At 40.0% G+C, this 23,357-nt stretch overlaps 3 protein-coding genes across 3 annotated transcripts; 1 reads left to right on the plus strand and 2 right to left on the minus strand.

Moving 5' to 3' along the window:
• Positions 1-243: 243 nt before the first annotated feature.
• Positions 244-2,841, minus strand: LOC115193729 (alpha-2A adrenergic receptor-like). The gene has a single exon (XM_029752684.1). It carries the CDS (start codon positions 1,890-1,892, stop codon positions 681-683), a length of 1,212 nt encoding a protein of 403 aa, XP_029608544.1. The 5' UTR covers positions 1,893-2,841; the 3' UTR covers positions 244-680.
• A 63-nt stretch (positions 2,842-2,904) lies between these two features.
• On the plus strand, positions 2,905-9,856 carry smndc1 (survival motor neuron domain containing 1). Its single transcript, XM_029752686.1, has 6 exons — positions 2,905-3,038; positions 5,297-5,416; positions 5,565-5,707; positions 7,555-7,710; positions 7,838-7,991; positions 9,056-9,856. Exons 2-6 carry the CDS (start codon positions 5,297-5,299, stop codon positions 9,191-9,193), a joined length of 711 nt encoding a protein of 236 aa, XP_029608546.1. The 5' UTR covers positions 2,905-3,038; the 3' UTR covers positions 9,194-9,856.
• Positions 9,857-10,004: 148 nt separating this feature from the next.
• On the minus strand, positions 10,005-22,574 carry LOC115193730 (max-interacting protein 1). The gene is made up of 6 exons (XM_029752685.1): positions 22,244-22,574; positions 17,909-18,011; positions 17,637-17,666; positions 16,044-16,158; positions 12,486-12,648; positions 10,005-11,882 (listed from the first exon to the last, which is right to left on the minus strand). Exons 1-6 carry the CDS (start codon positions 22,458-22,460, stop codon positions 11,719-11,721), a joined length of 792 nt encoding a protein of 263 aa, XP_029608545.1. The 5' UTR covers positions 22,461-22,574; the 3' UTR covers positions 10,005-11,718.
• Positions 22,575-23,357: the final 783 nt, after the last annotated feature.

Genomic DNA, 23,357 nt, shown 5'->3' on the forward strand with positions numbered 1-23,357 from the left:
CCCTGACATTATACATGAACGAATTATAGCCTAGATATTAACATTTAGCATTACATTATGGGCAGCAGTTAGCTTAGTGGTTAGAGTGTTGGGCCAGTAACTGAAAGGTTGCTGGTTTGAATACCTGAGCCTACTGGGTGAAAAATATTTTGCTCCAGGGTCACCATACTACTATGGCTGATCCTGTAAAACAACACATTTCACTGCATCCCAACCGGTGTATGTGACAATAAAAACATACTTTTTTTAATTGTATTTTTATTAAGCAAGATCCATGGAGATATTAGCCAGCTCCCTCACAACATGCATGAAGTACTAAACAACATGGCATTCATTAGTTTCAAAGTCAAATACATCTAAATGGTTGTAGTGGGATTAGTAACAGGTGCATTACAAATTGATCACAGTTTGCTTGCAGCACCCCACTGGGCACAAACGTCAATTTAACGTATATTCCAAATTGGTTCTACGTAATTTCATTGAAATTATGTTGAAACAACATTGATTCAATCAGTGTGTGCCCAGTGGGACAGAACTGAATATGGAACGTTTTAGGAAGTTGGGAAGTTTTTCCCAATAGGTACATTTTCTTTCCATAAGAGACTGTACATGACTCCAACTTGTAAAAAATGAAATCTGTATTCAGACAGGAAATAGTAGCTAGTCCAAAAAAAGCTTATTCATAGCCCTCGTCGATCCCTTTTGCAAAGGATCTTTTTGAAAGACCTCCTGAAGTCATTGTTGAATATAGTGTATATGACTGGATTCAGCGAGCTATTGCAGTATCCGAACCAGAAGAAGAAATTGAACAATGTCTCAGGGACACAGCAGGAGTCACATATAGCGGTGAGTGTGTACGTGAAAAAGAAGGGGAACCAGCAGATGACAAACACTCCCATGACCACAGCCAGAACAAATGTGAAGCGCTTCTCTCTGTTCTGCCTTCCTTTCCACCGGCTCACTTTCACATACTGCTGTGCATCATCACCTTTAGTGGACGGTTCTCCTAGTTTCACCTGACACACTTTGGTCTTTTCCTTGCTCCGCTTCATTTTGATGGAGCACTGGTTCTCGTTCCCATCAGACGAGGAGCACTCTTCCTCCACATTTAGTCCATTGACCTCCTCGTCCTCCTCCACTCCATCTCTCCCTCCTTTGTTCCCTGTCTCCAAAGGGTCCTGCTGAACTAAGCCATACTGACTTTTATCTGGATTATCGTTTTCTCTTCTCCTCTCACCCGGAGGGGCCCTGGTTCTCTTCTTGGCAACCTGGTAAATTCGAACGTACACCAAAATCATGATCACACATGGGGCGAAGAATGAGGCGGTGCTGGAGAATATGATGTACCACTTCTCCTCATTGATCTTACATGTGGGACCCTCCTTTTTGGCTCCTTCCTTCTCCATCGAAATGAGAGGTGGGAATGATATAATGGCAGCCAGCACCCACACGAATAACACTATACATTTGATCCTGCGTGGTGTCCTTTTCGAGTTGTACTCAATGGCTTGAGTGACCGACCAGTATCTGTCCAGACTTATGGCACACAGATGTGTGATGGACGAGGTGCAGAACAGAACATCCAGGGCCAGGTAGATCTCACACCACACTTGACCAAAGTACCAATATCCCATCAGTTCATTAGCCAGAGAAAAGGGCATTACCAGAGTGGCCACTAAAATGTCTGCACATGCTAAGGACACTAAAAACAAGTTCTGAGGGGCTCTTAGGGCCCGGCTGGTGAACACAGCGATGACCACTAGGACATTGCCGAACACTGTGAGTAGAATAAGGATACCCACCAGTATTGTCAGAGGCACAGAAGTCTGCACAGTGTAAGGGTGCCTAGCAGGCAAAGTCCCGTTGCTGTTGGTCAAGTTATCACAACCCATAAGGATGAAGCGTGTGTCTGTATAAGAGTCCTTGTTCGAAGAGCCACAACCGATCCACTATTTTCACACATTTGTTAATGAAGCATCCAAGGATGAAGTAGCCTTCATTTTTGCCCACTGGGGAAAATAATGTCATATGAACAATCTAACAAACAAATAATCTCAATGTTAGATATTTTTGTTGATCAAAAAAGTTGATACAAAAATAAATAACCAGGTAAAAGACAAAATACTCCTTAAACAGAACTGTAGTTCTACTCCCTCTTTGTTTTCCAGCATCCAAAAACTCAGCTTTACCAACTACATATTCAGGAAAAAAAGTGGTCAATCGTTATCCTTCAAAAACGTCAAATGGCCCCACGTTGTGCATAGAATAATATCTGAGCAGGATGATATTTCTCTGCCCACTGAAACAGTGGTTGGTGAAACAGATCTGTATGTGGCAGAGGATGGGACTGCTGCTTTATATATGGTTTGGAGCCTCCGCTCCCCAGTCAGTATATTTCAGTGGGAATTATGGGCGGGGTCCAACTACTATCGCAGCTACAGATTAGTTATATTGCTGCTTTCCAAACTGAACATTGACAAAATATCGTCATTCCGAATATTCTCCGGATATACATATATATTTTGTATTTTGTGACTACGTCTACTGTTTATTAATGAGCCAAATTAGACATTGATAAAAATGTTAATGACAGGAAATATCCCAAGATAAACGCTGCAAGCAGTAAATTATAGTTTCATATACTAATTGGAGCGGGGGTTAAATTGACATGACATGTTGAAGACAACTTAATGGCTTTTATTCAAGATGACAACATATTATAGAATAAGATTTACAGTCAGAGTTGACCTTTTACAGGTAATTCGTTAGGGAGTCGAATCAAAGACCCAATTGTTACATTTAATCACCATGGACAGAAATTATAAGGATAAAGCCCCATCTGCTGACAAAGCGCGATATGACACTTTAGGATACTGTAGTATCGCGAGAAGAACATGTTATATCAACAATCGGCATTTCCGGTAGAATTTACTGAGGAGGAAGGGAACTGTTTTGTTGTTGTCTACGATTTGATTTATTAGAAACAATTTAAGTAAAATCTGAATATACTGAGTCTGTATTAAAGCAAATACGGGAAGGTAAGATTATTAATTAACATTTAATAATTTTGAATTAGTTTTTTTCTGGCCAAAATTGTCATTGCTGCCAGCGGTCGCTGTGTTGTGGTTGTGATGATGGCCTAGCTACTAACGTTACTTGCTAGTGGTAGCTAACATTCTAGCTAGCGATGCCTATTTGAAATTAATTTGGAAGTCGGTAGCTAGATTTTATACCTATCAGAGTATGGAAATGGAGGTCAATAACGAACTAGTTACTTTAAAAACGAGTGAAAATGTGTTAACCTTCCCCTAACACCGAAATGTAACTAGCTAACGTTAGCTAAGCCTACTACTACTTAGCTTTGTAGCTAGCTAACTTATTTGCTATTTGTTGGTCGTCCCAACTAGCCACAAAGTCATAATTATAGCTAAACCGCCTATTTCTACAAACTCTTTAAAATCTGTTTTTAAATCTAACCATAAACTTTACCACACTACTAACCTTATGCCCAACCATATCCCTTGATCATGACTCGGGGTCATTTCATTTCACACAAGTATTTGCTTTGGACAAAGCCGTCCTCTAAAGGGGGGGACTTTTGTTAAGAACAGCAACGCTCGGTCTGAACATTAACACGCATCGCTTGCGGTTATGTTTTGGAAGCACAAGGAGCAGATTTCATATCTTTTCAAATCGGCGGAAAAAAGGTTCAATTGATACTCACCCTTTATGGGTTTAGGGTTCCCACGCGGACATATTTCCACGTTACAGCGCTTGTTTATGAAAACAGATGGAAGACCGAGTGGAGTAGCTGTGCTAATTGGCTGTCGAACACCAGTGGCGTAAAGTACTTAAGTATTACTTTAAAGTATTTATACTTCAAGTTGTTTTTGGGGGTATGTGTACTTCACTATTTATATTTTTGACAACTTTTCCTGCAATATATTTCTAAAGAAAATGTTGTACTTCTTACTCCATACATTTTCCCTGACAACCAAAAGTACTCGTTACATTTCGAATGCTTAGCAGGACAGGTAAATTGTCAAATTCATGCACTTATCAAGAGAACACGTGGTCATTCCTACTGCTTCTGGCCTGGCAGACTAACTAAACACATGCATCTTTTTGTAAATAATGTTGGAGTGTGCCCCTGGCCATCCGTAAATTGTAAAAACAAGAAAATGGTGGTGTTTTCTTTGCTTAACATAATGAATTTTAAATGATTTATACTTTTACTTTTGATACTTAAGTATATTTTAGCAACTACATTTACTTTTGATACGTAAGTATATTTAAAACCAAATACTTTTAGACTTTTTCTCAAGTAGTATTTTACTGTCTGACTTTTACTTGAGTAACTTTCTATTAAGGTATCTATACTTTTAGTATGACAATTGGGTACTTTTTCCACCACTGCCGAACACTTGTGTTTTAACGGAAGACAGGCGCCTCAAAGGCGTTATCTTTAACTGTTTTAATTAAGCGATAAGGCACCTAGGGGGTATGTGGTATATGGCCAATATACCACGGCTAAGGGCTGTTCTTAAGCGTAACGCAGAGTGCCTGGATACAGCTCTTAGCCGTGGTATATTGGCCATATACCACAAACCCTAGGAAATATGACTTTTGCTTCCAAAACTGGACTGCGGCTCATAACCCCCCCCCCCCCCTCTTACAGAAGAAGCCTTCGTCCAATGACTCTTATGTGTAATTTAATGGCACTAAGAGTCATAATCAACGGCTAGCCTAACCTTAAATTAGGCTAGCCTAACCAAAAAGCACATTTTAGTTTTTACGATGTAACCAATTTTGACTTTGTGGCTGTGGTAACTAGTAACAACCGGATTTGTTGTTAATGTATAAATAGGTAGTTAGCAACGCTAACAAAGTAGTAGAAATGAATTGATTTTATTTGACACTTTAAAAACACAATACAAGCACATGTGGATACAATGCATTCAAAAATGTCTACGATAACACAACTTATTTCCATTGTGGTCCTCTTCAAAAATATAAAACATGTTACACATTCACAGCTAAAAGCTGAATAGTAATAAACATCACCAAAAATAATTAAATTATGCAAAGACCAAAACAATAACACATTTAAATAGTCCTTCACTGTCCAAACCCCGTTAGTTGCGACGACCTGCGAGTAGCCTGGCTCCGCCTTGCAAATCTTTCCACTGCCTTGCCATCCTCGCTGAGTTGTTGGGGCAATGTGTTTATTTGCTGTTGTTACTTTGTTTTGTAATTTTACTCTGTTGTATCCCCCCCTTTCATTGTCCATTATTAGATGTCAGAGGATTTGTTGAAACAGTTGGGCAGCTACAAAGCCCAGTTACAACAAGTGGAAGCCGCCTTATCAACCGATCCTGAGAACGAAGACCTTCTCAAATTACAGAAAGACTTATCGGTAACTAGCTATCCATGTCACGAGTATTAGCCATGACATTTTTGGGTGTTTAAGTCAATGAGTGTCAATAGGTTTCTTAGTGTGTCTGTCTTCAAATGTGATTATTATCTAGGAACAAAATGGCCTCAATGTTATGTATCCTTCACAGGAAGTCATAGACTTGACAAAAGACCTCCTGACGTCGCAGCCCTCTGAAGGTACTGCTAGTGCCAACAGCTCCGATGCAGCCCCCCTGAAACACAGCTGGAGCGTTGGCGACAGGTGTATGACTGTGTGGAGTCAGGATGGACAGTGAGTGTCACCAGAAGTTCCTCAGTCAATATTAACCTACACTGAACAAAAATATAAATGCAACATGCAACAAACATTTTACTTAGTTACAGTTCATCTAAGGAAATCAGGCAATTTAAATTAATTAATTAGGCCCTAATCTATGGATATCACATTACTGGGAATACAGATATGCATCTGTTGGTCACATATGCCTTAAAAAAGGTAGGGGCGTGGATCAGAACCAGTCAATATTTGGTGCGACCACCGTTTGTCTCATGTACCGCGACACATCTCCTTCGCATAGAATTTGTCAATCTGTTGACTGTGGCCTGTGGAATTTTGTCCCAATCTTCAATGGCTGTGTGAAGTTGGTGGATATTGGCGGGAACTGGAACACACTGTCGATCCAGAGCATCCCAAACATGTTCAATGGGTGACATGTCTGGTGAGTATGCAGGCCATGGAAGAACTGGGACATTTTCATCTTCCAGGAATTGTGTACAGGTCCTTGCGACGTAGGGCCGTGCATTATCCTGCTCAAACATGAGGTGATGGCGGCGGATGAATGGCACGACAATGGCCCTCAGGATCTCGTCACGGTATCTCTGTGCAATCAAATTGCCATTGATAAAATGCAATTGTTAGTTGTCTGTAGTTTATGCCTGCCCATACCATAACCCCACCGCCACCATGGGGCACTCTGTTCACAATGTTGACATCATCAAACCGCTCGCCCACACGATGCCATTAACGTAGTCTGCACTTGTGAAGCCGGTTGGACGTACTGCCAAATTCTCTAAAATGACGGAGGCGGCTTAACAGTAAAATATCTGGCAAGAGCTCTGGTAGACATTCCTGCACAGTCAGCATGCCAATTACATGCTCCCTCAAAACTTCTTCAAAAACCCACCGTGGAGCACTCTGTTCATAATGTTGACATCAACAAACCGCTTGCTCAAACCATGCCACACACAGTCTGCCATCTGCCTGGTAAATTTGAAACCGGGGTTCATCTGTGAAAGCACACTTTTCTAGCGTGCCAGTGGCCATCGAAAGTGAAGATTTTTCCACTGAAGTCGTTTACGGCGCTGAACTGCAGTCAGGTCAAGACTATGGTGAGGACAACGGGCACCCAGGTGAGCTTCCCTGAGAAGATGTCTGACTGTTTGTGCAGAGGTCCTTCTGTTGTGCAAACCTACAGTTTCATCAGCTGTCCGCGTGGCTGGTCTCAGACAGTCCCGCAGGTGAAGAAGCCGGATGTGGTGGTCCTGGGCTGGCATGGTTCCACGTGGTCTGCGCTTGTGGCGCCGGTTGGACGTACTACCAAATTCTCTAAAACTACGTTGGAGGGGGCTTATGGTAGAGAAATTAACATTCAATTCTCTGGCAACAGCTCTGTTGGACATTCCTGCAGTCAACATGCCAATTGCACGCTCCCTCAACTTGAGACATCTATGGCATTGTGTTGTGACAACTACACATTTTAGTGGCCTTTTATTGTCCCCAGCAGAAAAATATTATGGGACCAACACTTTACGTGTTGCGTTTATAGTTTTGTTCAGTGTAAAATAATCAACTGATACATGACCAATTTTGCAATGCTGCTAAGTGGGAAGGCCATCTTTCTTAATCTTGCTTGCACACTATGGTCTTGACTTACCATTTGACCTACACTCTTGTAATTTATTTGTTCAATGAAGCAGTGATAGACATGACAAAACTGTTGTGAGATATTTTTAATTAAGAGCCTAGACCCTGAAAAAGAACAATAACAAACACTCAACTGTATTTCTTCACAATGTTGTGTAGTAGGGCTTGGGTCTGTGGCTCGTACTCACCTGCTTACAGCCGTGATTCTTTGACAGGGTGTATGAGGCTGAGATTGAGGAGATAGACGGCGAGAACGGCACGGCGGCCATTACCTTCTTCGGCTACGGGAACGCAGAGGTGGTGCCACTGCAGAACCTCAAACCGGCCGAGGAGGGCAAGCATTCTGAGGAGGACGGGAAACCCAAATCCAGGTAGGAGAGACAACGCTTATGTTAAATATGTCCTGTGTAGGGTCAGGAGTTTTTCACTTCTCCATGATGTCCCGAACAGTCCATGGAGGATCTAAAATTGTAACTTTGTATGTGCGTGCCATGACAGGAAAGAGCAGATAGCAGACCAGAGGGAGTACAAGAAGAAGAAGGCCCAGAAGAAGGTGCTGAGGATGAAGGAGCTGGAACAGGAACGAGAAGACCAGAAATCCAAGTGGCAAAGTTTCAACAACAAGGCCTACAACAAGAACAAGAAAGGACAGGTAACACATGTTCATCTACTTTACACACACATCTTAACACTAGAGAAGCCGAGCCCCGTAATTTGTTTTACTCAACATTCAAACAGTCAAATACATTTCATGTATGCTATTGCAAAAATAATAATTTGGTTATGTTGATGAAAGTATTAGGTAACATTTAGAATCTGGGGGGGAAAAGTTATTTAATAAATACAATAGCATTTTCATTAGTTTGTTACTGTATGCTATACATAAAAATGAAGACCCACCACATTTCAGTATTAAATCCATCACAAAGAAATCATTATTTCATTTTGGTAGGTCTTAAGAAACAACCTAAGAAAATCTATTTCGAAAGAACAGAATAGCATATTTTAAGTTTTATTATGTTACTAGTCTGTGTTTAGTAGCCTAGGCTATATGCTGCAGCGAGTGCTCACGTGTTGAATGCATGGATTTTCAGTTATTCTTGGAAAAAGTGATATTTTGACATGCAGCCTGTTGTGGTTTGGCAAAAGTATTTTATTTTTTAGAAACCTTAGAATATGCTATTTCAAAACATCTGACCTGTGTGAACCTCGGTAGGGTGATTTGAAGAAGTTGCTTTTTGGTAAGCTCTGGTCCCCCCTTTGTCAATTATGCAAGCATCAATTACAATTTGGCAGATGATAATATTGTCACCCATCATACTTTTGTCAATTTAATCTTGTCTTCAGGCTACATCTATTAGTTTTGATATAGTTTAGGTGTAGTTTCGATGGGCAGCCAACTGTCCGATGAAGGGGGGGGGTTACATTTCCTCCCCAAACTGCTTATAACACAAACTCTGTGCTATTGAAATTCTAACAACGTCATTGTGTTAAAGACTTATTTAGGAAAATGTAAGGATGAATGGGGACATGACTTAAAAAATGGCAAAGATATTACAATTTGAAATTCATGTGAAGTCAAAATGACAATCTCTGCACTTCTAGTCTTAAACTAACTAAAATTTTGTATGTTATTTGCGCATTTTCAGCCATTGCTTTGTTGCAGGAGAGCGGTACCATCACAAATAGTCTTGAGATTTCCATTGTGTGTTGCAGGTGAAGAGGAGTATATTTGCATCGCCCGAGAGCGTAAATGGAAAGGTGGGAGTAGGAACATGTGGCATTGCAGACAAACCAATGACCACGTATCACGACACATCCAAATATAACGTCAGGCATCTCATGCCACAGTGACCAAAAATGTTTTCTTGGTGTTTAAAGTATCCCACTGTATAGTAGGAGGATCAGTGTTTACCATTGTGTTTATATGGCTTAGGTTACTCAAGTAAAGGAGCTTTGAAACTAATCGCTTACTCACCATTGGTTGGCTCATTGGAATATTGTTCTTACTGGTATGTCATATAGAACAGCAGAATTCTTAATAAAATAAACTACCCCTGTAATGGATCAGCACAAATAAGTGTACTCAAGTGTTTAGATTGTGGTGACATTAGTCTGGGTTGCTGTATCTTTCTGAATGCAACAAAGGCAAAAACTATAATATATGCATGTTTCAATGTTACACATTTATTATAGCTTTTTCAGGGTGAATTGGACTATATTAGACATTTTTACTTTTTGCTGTTTAGTGGTAATAACTATTTTTAAAGCATTTCAGTTTTGTACATTTACAGTAAAACAAATTGTCAATTTTGTTGAGGTAAGATGTCCCTCTCATTTTGTCCTGAAATTACGAGTAGGTTTCCATATTGGTACTGAATGTTTAACAGTTCCTCCAGATGGCAGTAATGCGTTTTGTACCATCTTTGTTTCCGTGATGTACATCAATGACCTTGTATCACTGCTGGCGACGTAAGCTTTTCTTTTTCTCAATTAAAATCAGGGATGAGTTGTGTAGTCTCCTATGTTTGTGATTTATTGCAAGATTGCATCTGTCTGGTGCTAGCACAGAAGTGTACTGCATAGAAAATACATGATTTCAGTAATGAATAGTGTGTATATATAATTATAGCTTTGGACACACCAATAACAAGGAACAACTGGACATTGTATACCTACGTGGGGTGGTAGAGGTTTATTGATCAAGTTTAAGGGACCACTACCAGGAAACACAAAATGGTAGCAGGGGGCCAGCAGCATGTTCTTTTGTAAAAGTCACCTTTGATGGCTGATTTAGCGCAGTAGTGTTAAGAGACACTTTCTTAGAACCAGTCTTTTTCATAGTGCATTTTACAAATTACCCAACACTGACATTGAATAAAGACTTGGAACTAAGAAACCTGTGCAAGAGTCAATTTAGCCTTGTTAAGACACAGTTGGTGGTGATAATCTATTTAGTTGTATCACAAAAATATGGGTATGGTCATATGACATTTCCAATTTGGTTAGTGGAATAGTCTTGCAGTGCAATTAGGGGAAAGTTAGATTTTTTTCTACATAAATACTCAGAATATACAGTGTCAGGGTTTTAACATTGGAATGCTTCTCAGCTACAATGCAACAAATAAGTTACTAAGTAAAAACTCTGCCATGTGTTGTTCATCAATACAAAGACATGAGCTCTCAACTGGTCAATCCAAAGCCCATGATGAAAAAAATGGAAAACTACATTCAATACACATGCAACATGACTTTTGTTCAAACCATTATCTTAATATTGATTACTATTTGTAATTAAAGCTATTGAAGTTACAAAACAAGCACATTCAATTTGGTGTTGACGGCCAAAATTGTGTGCCTAAAACAGCCAACTTAAGAGTTGACATAACTGGCAAATGTTATTGCTTCAGAATTGTGCTTGGGCCTTGAAGTGCGATATATCTCATAGCTGCCTAATGTATACAAACAATTATTTTGAAATCTCAACGGGGATAAATGTCAATCTCACAACAGACCAGAGTGATACATTTAGCTTGTCGTGTACCATTGCACTAGCTTTTGTCTAAGAACTTGTCAACGCTCAGTTCAAAACCACAAGACTTATATAAAACCAAACTTTACAGTTGTCAAAACATCCAAATAATATTATCCATTCATTTCATAATTCAAGTATGACCAAGACAGTACAGCACGATAAATATTGGGAAAATAAATACATTTCTCAATCATAAGGTAGGAATAACATTGGTGGCTTGTCAAAGACTTGGGGTATAACTGGGCTATGCAAGCTGTGGGTACTGTATAAGAAAAATGGTTTGGATTGGAGATAGAGAAGCCCTAGTAACTTGCTTGGTGATTGACAAGAATTGTTTCTTTTCTCAGATGGTCATCTTCTAGGGGTTTCCAAAGTGGGGGGGAAAGTTGCCCTTGTCACTGGTGAGCTTCTGGCTGGTTTTATGTAGTTTTTGTGCTGGTTTTAGGAGGAGATGGGTAACAGACACATCAAAGTCAAGATTTTACAGTTGAGGTACGATCTGTCCTTTCAAACTGTAGGTGGGGTTTAGCTTTTAGCTGGTTCTTGATTTAGGCTGGTTCTTAGGAGGTGAGTCCAGATTTAGACTGCATAAGGAGTTGAACTTCAGGTTGGTTCGTAGTAGAGGACCAGTTATAGACTGCAGGTGGAGTGGTGTTTTAGACTGGTTCTTAGAAGCCCAGTTTAGACTGCAGGTGTGGATGAGGAGCTTCAGGATGATTCCTAGAAGGCCAGTTTAGACTGCAGGTCTGGATGAGGAACTACAGGTGTGGATGAGGAGCTTCAGGATGATTCCTAGAAGGCCAGTTTAGACTGCAGGTGTGGATGAGGAGCTTCAGGCTGGTTCTTAGGAGGAAAAGGCCAGTTTTAGACTGCAGGTGGAGTAGCCCTCGTCGCTGGCCAGGCTCTGCCGACTGTTGTGATCTTCCAAGTCACTGCAGCCGTTGGTGCTGATACTGTCCAACTCTCCATGGGAGAAGTCAGTGCTTTCCACGTCCACCTTGATCTCTTCTACAGAAATTAGTCAGAGGAAAATATTTAATAATGATCCTCCCACACTTATTAATCAGGTAAATGTATTGAGTGACAATTAATGCTTGATGACACCCAGTGCTACATTATATAGACTGTAACACATGTAAATTCTATTGACTGGTTTGAAATGGAACTGAACTAAACTGTCTTAGTATAATTTAACATTGCCACTGTCAGACAAATTACAGTGAGCTCCAAAGGTATTGGGACAGTTTTGTTTTGGCACTACTCCAGCACTTTGGATTTTCAAGTTGAAACAGTAAGAGGTTAAAGTGCAGACTGTCAGCTTTAAATTGAGGTTATTTTCATCCATATCGCGGTGAGCAGTTTAAAATTACAGCACTTTTTGTACATAGTCCCCCCATTTTTGGGGACCAAAAGTATTGGGACAAATTCACCTATATGTATTACAGAAGTAAAAAGTTGAGTATTAGCTCCCATATTCATAACACGCAATGACTACATCAAGCTTGTGACTACAAATGTGTTGGGTGCATTTGCTTTTTGTTTGGGGTGTTTCAGATTATTCTGTTCCCTCTATCTCTAAGGGACTAACTAAGCTCTGTGGAAATGGCTCACCTTGGTCTGAGTCAGAGTGTTCTGGGGAACCTAGGCTGTCCATACGGACCCTGTCCCTGTCTCCGGGGGTCTGCAGGTGGGCCAGCTGCCTCTGCAGGTGCCTCTGCTCTCGCTCCAGGCTTTCCAGCTGGTGCTGGCTCCTCCGGTCCATCTCCTCTAGTTTCTACAAACATACAGAGAGGAGAGAGAGTTAATCAACCTAATGTGTGCATAACCCTTAATATTTTATTAATAATAATAATTACACACACACACACACACATATATATATTTATATTTTAAATGTAACCTTATTTAACATAAATGGTGTAGGCTAAAGAGCAACTATTTATCAAATTTCCTCAGACATCTGCACATCCCGAGTGGCACAGCGGTCTAAGACGGTGCCTCTCAGTGCTAGAGGCATCACTGCAGACCCTGGTTCGATCCTGGGCTGTATCACAACCGGCCATGACTGGGAGTCCGATAGGGCGGCGCACAATTGGCCCAGCGTCATCAGGGTTAGGGGAGGGTTTGGCAGGGGCAGGCCCTCATTGTAAAATAAGAATTTGTTCTTAACTGACTTGCCTAGGTAAATAAATACAATAAAACACAGCCCTCTGTCTCACAGTACATATTCAGTTTTACTGTACAAATGATAGAATCTTCAACAGCTGCCATTTACAAACATTTTAAATTGAATGTTTTTATTTTCATTTTACTCTACTCTTGCAACATTCAAGATTGAGGGGCAAACTGTGTGTTGTGTTCTTCTGAGCCTGAATAATCATATGTGAATTAATCCACATCAGACCAGGCTAAAAATACCAACAGATCCAAACGGCTGTAGTGGCAAAGTAATTCCTGACATTTTTGTATGATGGCCAATTGTAGACCTGAATTTGCTGCTGGGAGGAAAACAAAGGCAACAGCTGTGTTGGTTAAGGCTGAACATACAAGCCACACTTCCTTTCATTTTGTATTTTAATTCTGAAACACAGTAATGTGCCAAACATCTCAGATCAATTGCAAAGGCTTTTTCTGAGTTAACAAGGGGGAGACAAATAGGTTCTCCAGACTCAGGGCCGGTTGCAGGCTTAAGCGGTCACCCCTCCAAAAAAAATACATTGTATTCTTAAAGTACTCAGACCCATTGACTTTTTACACATTCTGTTACATTACAGCCTTATTCTAAAATGGATTCAATTGTTTTTGTCCTCATCAATCTATACACAATATCCCATAATGACAAAACACATTTTTGCTAATGTATTCAATATAAAAAACTGAAATATAATATTAACATAAGTATTCAGACCCTGTACTCAGTACTTTGTTGAAGTACCTTTGGCAGCAATTATAGCCTTGAGTCTTCTTGGTTATTACACTACAAGCTTGGAACACCTGTATTTGGGGAGTTTCTCCCATTCTTCTCTGCAGATCCTCTCAAGCTCTGTCAGGTTGGATGGGGAGCGTCGCTGCACAGCTATTTTCATGATTCTCCAGCGATGTTAGATCGGGTTCAAGTCTGGGCCACTCAAGGATATTCAGAGACTGGTCCCGAAACCACTCCTGCGTTGTCTTGGCAGCGTGCTTAGGGTCATTGTCCTGTTGGAAGGTGAAGCTTCGCCACAGTCTGAGGTCCTGAGTGCTCTGGAAATGTTTTCATCAAGGATCTCTCTCTACTTTTCTCCGTTCATCTTTCCATCGATCCTGAATAGTCTCCCAGTCCCTGCCACTGTAAAACATCCACACAGCATGATGCTGCCACCACCATGCTTCACCGTAGAGATGGTGGCAGGTTTCCTCCAGATGTGATGCTTGGCATTCAGGCGAAAGAGTTCAATCTTGGTTTCATCAGACCAGAAAATCTTGTTTCTCATGGTCTGAGAGTCTTTTGGTGCCTTATGGCAAACTCCAAGCGGGCTGTCATGTGCCTTTTCCTGAGGAGTGGCTTCCGTCTGGCCACTCTACCATAAAGACCTGATTGGTGGAGTGCTGCATAGATGGTTGTCCTTCTGGAAGGTTTTCCTTTCTCCACAGAGGAACTCTGGAGCTCTGTCAGAGTGACCATCAGGTTCTTGGTCACCTCCCTGACCAGGACCCTTCTCTCTTAATTGCTCAGTTTAGCCGGGCGGCCAGCTCTAGGAAGAGTCTGGTGGTTCCAAACTTCTTCCAATTAGGAATGATGGAGGCCACCGTGTTCTCGGGGACCTTCAACGCTGCAGAATTTCTTTTGTAACCTTCCCCAGATCTGTGCCTTGCCACAATCCTGTCTCGGTGCTCTATGAACAACTCCTTCGACCTCATTGCTTGGTTTTTGCTCTGACATGCACTATCAACTGTGAGACCTTATATAGACAGGCGTGTGCCTTTCCAAATCATGTCCAATCAATTGAATTTACCACAGGTGGTCTCAAGTTGTAGAAACACATCTCAAGGATGATCAATGAAAATGGGATGCACCTGAGCTTAATTTCGAGTCTCATAGCAGAAGGGTCTGAATACTTATGTAAATAAGGTATTTTTGTTTTTGCTAAAATGTCTAAAAACCTGTTTTTGACTTTGTAATTATGAGGTGTTGTGTGTAGATTGATGAGGAAAATGTTTTATTTAATCCATTTTAAAATAAAGCTGTAATGTAACAAAATGTGGAACAAGTCAAGGGGTCTGAATCTTCTCCGAATGGTACTGTATATATATTTTTAGGAACTCCATTGGGGTCTCAACTTACTATTGAGAGTAAGAATAGGAAAATACACCTGGTGAAATCAGCAGTTTCTCTGGTTAGAGTAGGCTATGTCAGTCACTCAATTAGGCATGTCAGCTAACAATTTTTAGATTGGTAGTTAGTCTAGCCAGCTATCTATCTAAACTTGTAGTAATCATGGCCGAATACCAACCGGGCATGCAGGGCACGTGCCCAGGAGCCCTGACCTCCAGTGGGCCCCCATTGATTTTTTTTGTCATTCTCACTCAGAAATAATTAGGCATAAGTCATTACAAAATATGTAGAATTGCAGGAAATTAGCTGTAAAACTGCAAAAATGTCCCATAGCAAAACGAATAGAATTGCATGACATTTTATATAAAATTGCAGTTTTCACTCTGCCTCATTGCAAAATGTGTAGAATTGCAGAAAACTTCATTTAAAACTGCAACATTTTCTGTACACCCATTGCAAAATGTGTACAATTTCAGGAAATTAACTTTAAAACATACATTTTTCTCTCGTTAGAGCTGGCCCTGTCCAAACTACATCTACAGCTAGACAAAATAGGGGGAAAACCTTTCTAACCAATCATGTTTGATCAATCAGTTAGACCCATTTAAGGTATATTCCCATTTTCGTTGGATTTGCTTGAGTCAGGCCCAGAAGTGTGCAGTCAGGAGTAGCAAGTGATTTGCAGGCTGAGAAAGTAGATCACATTGTGTTTCTGTGCTGCAGTGCTATGGCAGGTCATGGGAGCACAAAGCTTCTCTATCCATAGGCTAGGGGCTTCAATTTAACCATTCACCAGATCCCATGACACCATGGTCCCCATGACACCACCATGGCGGCATTGTTGACTACAATACCTTAATGTGACCCTTGGCCTTGTTAAGCAACCCCAGGGTAGTGTGCCGACTGCAGTCTGGTCCCAGTGGGATCAACATCTTTAACCTCTCCAAACACAGGCGGAGATGTGCTCGTCTGAGAGGGGGAAGAAACAATAGAGGACTAATCTTTAGTGAAAACAATAATAGGAACAGTCTCTACATCCAGATGCAATTCCTGGAATTGAATAACATTTATTTTATACATAAATTAATTCCTTGATGAGGCCCTATTATTCCCATCCCCTCCACATCGATGGATGAATAAATGAATATATTTGGACAAATTAGACATTGATCTGTTTTTTAGTAATGACATTACCTATATATTTTTTTCCATTTTGTTGGATAGACAGGCTAATCCATTACTTAGATGGAATACATAGTCTGTGCCCAGAGCTATGAGCTGGCAGGCAGACAATCTCATTTTAAGGCCAGGGCCTTTGCGCCATAAGAACTGAACTTCCTAGTGTCTAGATTTGGAAGGGCATTATTCTTACTATCAAATGTATTGAAATATAGGTCAAGTTGGGATGTCAACTCCTGTCTGGCTAATGATGACCAACCCTTTGTAGTGCAAAGAGTCTGTTTGAGATTACGTTTTTATCATCCAGATGCCTGGCCCTTCGCTCTCTGTGATCTACATGATTCCCACACTGGCTGCTCTCTACAGATTAGCACTTGTCACTGTATTTTGGGAACCGTGCCCTGACATGTGCTTTTCCTTGGAAACAAAGATCAGGTCCTGTGCAATAAGCTGATTTTCAATGCACAGAAAAGCTTTGTTTATGTGGAGGGAGGCACACCGCCTAAAACAAGCACTTCCAGTTCCAACTGTGGAAACGTATGGTTAAGAACCTGTACTGGACTACACGCCCTAATTTGCCTTGCAAAACAGACATCTTTGTTCTATGCATTATGCTACCCCCAGAATGCTAGCATGCTAATGACCACCACTGTACAAACAAGCTTGAAATTGTGAAGATGTTGATCAAATAAGTGGTGTTTGAAGTCCAGCCATGAAATAATAAATAAGCCAGTATTACATTTTTAAATTGTGGGTCAATATATTTAGCATATCACTAGGATATGCAAAAATATATGCAGCCTCCAGTGTATTTTGGATTATCAGCTTGAAGTTCCATTTTGAAAAGGCAGCTTGGTCTAGAGATAAAGTCCCTGGGAATAGCTATTTTCCACATTACTTAAAATTGTATGAAATTTGTAGAAAAACAATATTTCCATCCCTGTATTATATGTGTGCTATCAAACCATGTATCAGTCTGCACAGTTGAATGATTTTGTGGACACATAATGCACCATAAGACATATAAGCACAATATCCCTTTGACTAATGAGTTATCTTGTAACTCAAGTGTTTTACCCCGTAGTACACAGTTGTGTGAGCAAATCACAGTTCAGTGGGGAACGGAGTAGAGAAGAAAATGGCAGATTAATGCAAATGTAGTATTTACAGAAATCTTCAATTTATCAATAATAACCAAATAACTGTCAAAGGAAATTCTCGTAATGGACTCTAACACAGAATGATGGTCACGACCCCTTCTGACTCACCGGTTTTTCTCCAGCTCATTGTGTGCTGACCTGGGTGGGAAAAAAATGGACAGGTTATAGACAGAAATCAAAAAAACAGATATGTTAGCAAGAGAGAAGAAAAAAACTGGTTTGACAGTTTCTTTCTAGTTGCACTGTTTTTTTTCTCCACATTTGACTGATGTTGGAGCCAAGTCCAATAATGAAGGGATAAAAACTAAAATGTTATCATGCAACTGTAACATGGGTATTTATAATAAGAGTTATGATTAATTATGACAAGATTAATTTACCTGTGGTGAATATTGTCAATTTTCTTATTCTTGAATTTCCGTTGTCTCTGATGATGCGTGCTCTGAGTTGCAGGGTATGTTGAGGCATATCCATGTTCACATTCTGGTGATGAAATATACACTAAGTATACAAAACAGTAAGGACACCTGCTCTTACCATGACATAGACTGACCAGGTGAATCAAGGTGAAAGCTATGATCCATTTTGGATGTCACTTGTTAAATCCACTTCAGTCAGTGTAGATGAAGGAGAAGAGATGGGTTAAAGAAGGATTTTTAAGCCTTCAGACAATCGAGACATGAACTGTGTATGTGTGCCATTCAGAGGTTGAAATGGCAAGACAAAAGATTCATGTGCCTTTGAACGGGGTATGGTAGTAGGTGCCAGGCGCACCGGTTTGTGTCTAGAACTGCAAAGCTGCTGGGTTTTTCAAGCTCAACAGTTTCCTGTGTGTTTTAACAATGGGGGGTACCTAATGTTTGGTATACTCAGTGTATATAAGTAACACATTATACACTACAAATTCTGTCATCTCCGTCAGACAAAGGCTTACTTTTATGGTAGTGTTTTGTTATGTAACATTTGTGACGTCAAGCTATAGTCTAAAGTCCCAACACAACAGGGAATGCACAGACAACATGTCACATACCCCACTCCCTCCTCTTTAGATATGCTGAAGATTCCAATAATCTTTCAATGTTGGCAAACAGTAGTCATATACTGTTGATTATTGTAATATATACACTACCGTTCAAAAGTTTGGGGGCACTTAGAAATGTCCTTGTTTTTGAAAGAAAAGCATTTTTTTTGTCCATTAAAATAACATCAAATTGATCAGAAATGGAAACAGCTGATTTTTTATGGAATATCTACATAGGCTCATTATCAACAACCATCACTCCTGTGTTCCAATGGAACATTGTGTTAGCTAATCCAAGTTTATCATTTTAAAAGGCTAATTGATCATTAGAAAACCCTTTTGAAATGATGTTAGCACAACTGAAAACTGTTGTCCTGATTAAATAATTAACTGGCAGCTTCATGAAATAGTACCTGCAAAACACCAGTCTCAACGTCAACAGTGAAGAGGCGAGTCCGGGAAACTGGCCTTCTAGGCAGAGTTCTTCTGTTCAGTGTCTGTGTTCTTTTGCCCATCTTAATCTTTTTATTGGCCAGCCTGAGATATGTTTTTTTTTTGCAACTGCTTACAAGGCCAGCATCCCGGAGTCACCTCTTCACTGTTGACGTTGAGACTGGTGTTTTGTGGGTACTATTTCATGAAGCTGCCAGTTGAGGACTTGTGAGGCGTTTGTTTCTCAAACTAGACACTCTTATGTACTTGTCCTCTTGATCAGTTGTGCACTAGGGCCTCCCACTCCTCTTTCTATTCTGTTTGCGCTGTTCTGTGAAGGGAGCGCTGTTCTGTGAAGGGAGTAGTAAACTGCATTGTATGAGATCTTCAGTTTCTTGGCAATTTCTCGCATGGAATAGCCTTCATTTCTCAGAACAAGAATAGACTGATGAGTTTCAGAAGAAAGTTCTTTGTTTCTGACCATTTTGAGCCTGTAATCGAACCCACAAATGCTGATGCGCCAGATACTCAAGTCTAAAGAAGGCCAGTTTTATTGCTTCTTTAATCAGTACAACCGTTTTCAGCTGTGAGAACATAATTGCAAAAGGGTTTTCTAATGATCAATTAGCCTTTTAAAATTATAAACTTGGATTAGCTAACACAACGTGCCATTGGAACACAGGAGTGATGGTTGCTGATAATGGGCCTCTGTATGGCTATGTAGATATTCCATAAAAAAATCTGCCGTTTCCAGCTACAATAGTTATTTACAACATTAACAATGTCTACACTGTATTTCTGATCAATTTGATGTTATTTTAATGGACAATCTTTTTTCTTTTCTTTCAAAAACAAGGACATTTCTAAGTGACCCCAAACTTTTGAACGGTAGTATATATATATACTACCATTCAAAAGTTTGGGGTCACTTAGAAATGTCCTTGTTTTTGAAAGAAAAGAAAAAAGATATATATATATATATATGCTTGTAGCTTGACCCAACACTGTCGTTTACCTTCTCAACAGCTGACAAGAGGACAGTTTTAAAGCCACCTGCAATGCATTTTGGGATAAATTCCATCAAGGTTATTTTGTTTGAGTAGCAACCAGTGATTTATATACTGTATATACACACTAGATTACTGATAGGGGGCTCTGTGTTGAAGCCACTGTTCCTCCATCTTGGCACTCCCCCACCAGCTGGTAACAGCAGCATGGTGCTAGTTGAAACTTGCCATCTGGATTTGTTCACCATCTCCAATTCTTTCCATTCCACTTGATATTATTTAGAGTAGGATAGCAGCCTACACGAGAAATAACTTGTAATATTAATTGTTACCATCTGGATGTCACTGTGATGCAGTCTACACTGCTCAATGGGGAGTTTACGCTGAAAGCTGGCAACACAACCACACTGGATACAGTGTCCTTTGCTCCCGCTTGCCACACTAAGGAGAGGGAAGCGGCCACTAGATAGTGTAGCCAATTTCAGGCCAGGGTGACAACTAAAGAAGATTTATCGTAGTGATTTTCACCGAAAATGTACAAAGTTATGGCTTTAACATCTAACATTTCATTTTTGTAAAATAATAATCACTCTTGTAAAAACTGAATTATTCTAAACACTCCCATGTCCTAACTTTGGCAGACAAGTTTAAAATTCTAGCTGAAGTTCCTATCCATAAGCATAAAATAGCTAGATGGGATGGGCTCATCAGGACAACTGACTGAATTGAATCTGTTCATCTCCACTCATCAAACGTCATCAATTTGGGCACCAAGCATGACAGTATAGCTTAAAAATGTTTTGGAAGCTATAGAAATGCATTTATTAATGTCTACATTCGTTTTTGACACATTGTATTATATTACAGACACCTTAATGCATACTTTTAAATTATATGTGAGCTAAACATAAAGTATCATTATTTGAGATAACTAATGTTACTGTCCCCACTACAACAACAAAAAATATTAAATACATGTAATTGTGTCCTTGAAACGTTTAATTGAATTACTGTATAATTCCATTCATTCCTATGGAGGCCTGCTACTACTGGGGAGTGCCAATATGGCCGAAATGTGGCTTCAAAACACCCCAATTGTCAATAAATCGCAACGTCATCAATCCAGTTTATATACATCATTGGCAGCAACCTAGTGTTCGTGCTGTAAAGCACGTATGCCTAAACCTATATTTTGTACATAGTTTATTGAAAAATACCAACGAACTCTTTCTTCAAGACATAGGACTATTCATTAATTAGGTATTGATGGAATATCACATAGTAGGCTATTACAGTACGCAATAAAATGCATATAGAAGACTGTGTCCATAAGTGTCCATAAGCCTACAAATCCCAGAGACACTTTGCAAATCGGAATGCGACGTCAAAGTTGAACCAGTGTTTGATTGGATATCTGCAAGGACTCGCAAGATGGGAACATGTGTTTAGTCCAATCAAAACGGTACATTTTGCTCCATGTGGATAGAGAGGAAGCGCAATTGACAGGAATAAAGAAATTATAGGGATGGAATTATAGGGTTTCTCTATTCAGCTTCTGCACAATATGCCGAGTTTTCTCAATGAAAATTAACATTCGTTAAGGTTTGATTTGCCTCATTTGACTTTGGTCTAAGATAAACAGGCCTCCTAGGAATTAATTTGCTTTTCTTCGGCCTGCAGGCATCCACAGATAGAAGTTGAAGGAAACCCTATTCTAAATGTTGAGTAGGCTAGGTTTTTTTAAAACAAGGTGAGTGAGTTTGATAGATCGATTAGCCTATTATGTAGCCTAAATATTTTAATAAGTAATTCGACGTGCTCAAAGGAAGACAGTCTATTTTACACACACAGGGATACCTTCACGGATACCATTAGGCTGTTTAGTTTAGACTGTCTCTAAGGAAAGACATTAATGGAGCCATAGGCAAGTCTCATCCAATTGGAAAATGCGCAATTTAATATACATTTAAATACGGTTACCGTTCATGGAAAATGCCAGAGGGTGAGAAAGTAATTCGATGTCACGGGTTTGTTTTTGACCATGTATTGTTATTTGTAGGCTATAGGCTCTCTTTCATTTAAACCAATTTGCATTGGCATAATAGGTTTAAATATTATTCACAATCAGGCAAACTGCCTCATGTTTACGGTTGCCTCTCATGTTTGCGTCTTTTGTCGCCATTTCGGTCCATTGCATTGTTGTCTGCCTTGGCCAGTCTGCGTCTGAAATCACCAGAATAGACCACATTACTTACTTCCGTTGTTCTTTTCATGGTTTTCAATGTAATTTGCTGCATCCAGCAACACCTGAACGTTTTTCATAAAAGTGTCGATTTGCTCCATTGCGGAACATTCGGAGTATATGACGTCGTTAATAGAATAACCAGACATCTCGCTAAAATCTTGTTGGTCCATGGACTCATCCGACTCCAAAACAACCTCGTTGGATTTCAACTCGCTCTGCTGTCTCATATATGTAACTATTTTATTTTATAACAACTGCCAGTGAGACTGAAGGTCCTCTTGTCCCGACTGTAATGTGCAGAGAGAGAGACTGAAATGAACTAGAGTAGATGAAATTGTGCAGTCCTTGAGCCACTTGCCCTACCTACTTGGTGGTTAATCCCTCCCACCAACGCATGCGTCGCATTCAACATTGTCAACTGTATGTAAGCGTCATAAACATATTGCTGGAAAGTAACATTAATACATGTAGCCTATGTAGTCTTAAACGCACTACATCAGTATGCACAATATAGATAAACCCGATGGACAATTACAACTCCCTGAAATGGACTAAATAATATACTTAAAAGGTTTTGCTCAAGTGATCACTCCACCTTCATGATACAAATAGTTCACATCATTTGTAACACATTATTTAATGTATTTGGTTTTAGACTGGTTCAAATAATTACTTTACTTGTCTTGTATGTTGTTACCGTCATTATGACTAGCATCTGTATCAAAACACAAACTTAAGTTATGAGGTAAAAACAAATGAGGCTGGAGGGCATTGGATGTTATCAGTTCTAAAAAATCAAGTGTGACCAAGGAGAGAGGAAATGAACCTGCTGGAAATGTCTTCCTCTACATATCACATCAAGTCTTCACATAAAGTGCATTGTCATCCGGCCTCAATCACTTTGATGTATTGAAAGTGGATGCTCTGCAGGGCCTTGATGTGATTGGGAGTGTGCCTCCAAAGTTACAGTTTAGAATATGAGTACACACTGTGGAAGCATTTGGGATTATATATCCCACGTGTTCCTTCCCCAAAGTTTAGGGCTCTATTCATTCACCCTGTAAAGTTCACCTTCCGGGATGCGGGTTGAATAGAGCCCTTAGTTACTTTAGCACCCCCTGTTG

Source organism: Salmo trutta, chromosome 5, assembly GCF_901001165.1.
Source record: "Salmo trutta chromosome 5, fSalTru1.1, whole genome shotgun sequence".
NCBI classification, from domain to species: domain Eukaryota; kingdom Metazoa; phylum Chordata; class Actinopteri; order Salmoniformes; family Salmonidae; genus Salmo; species Salmo trutta.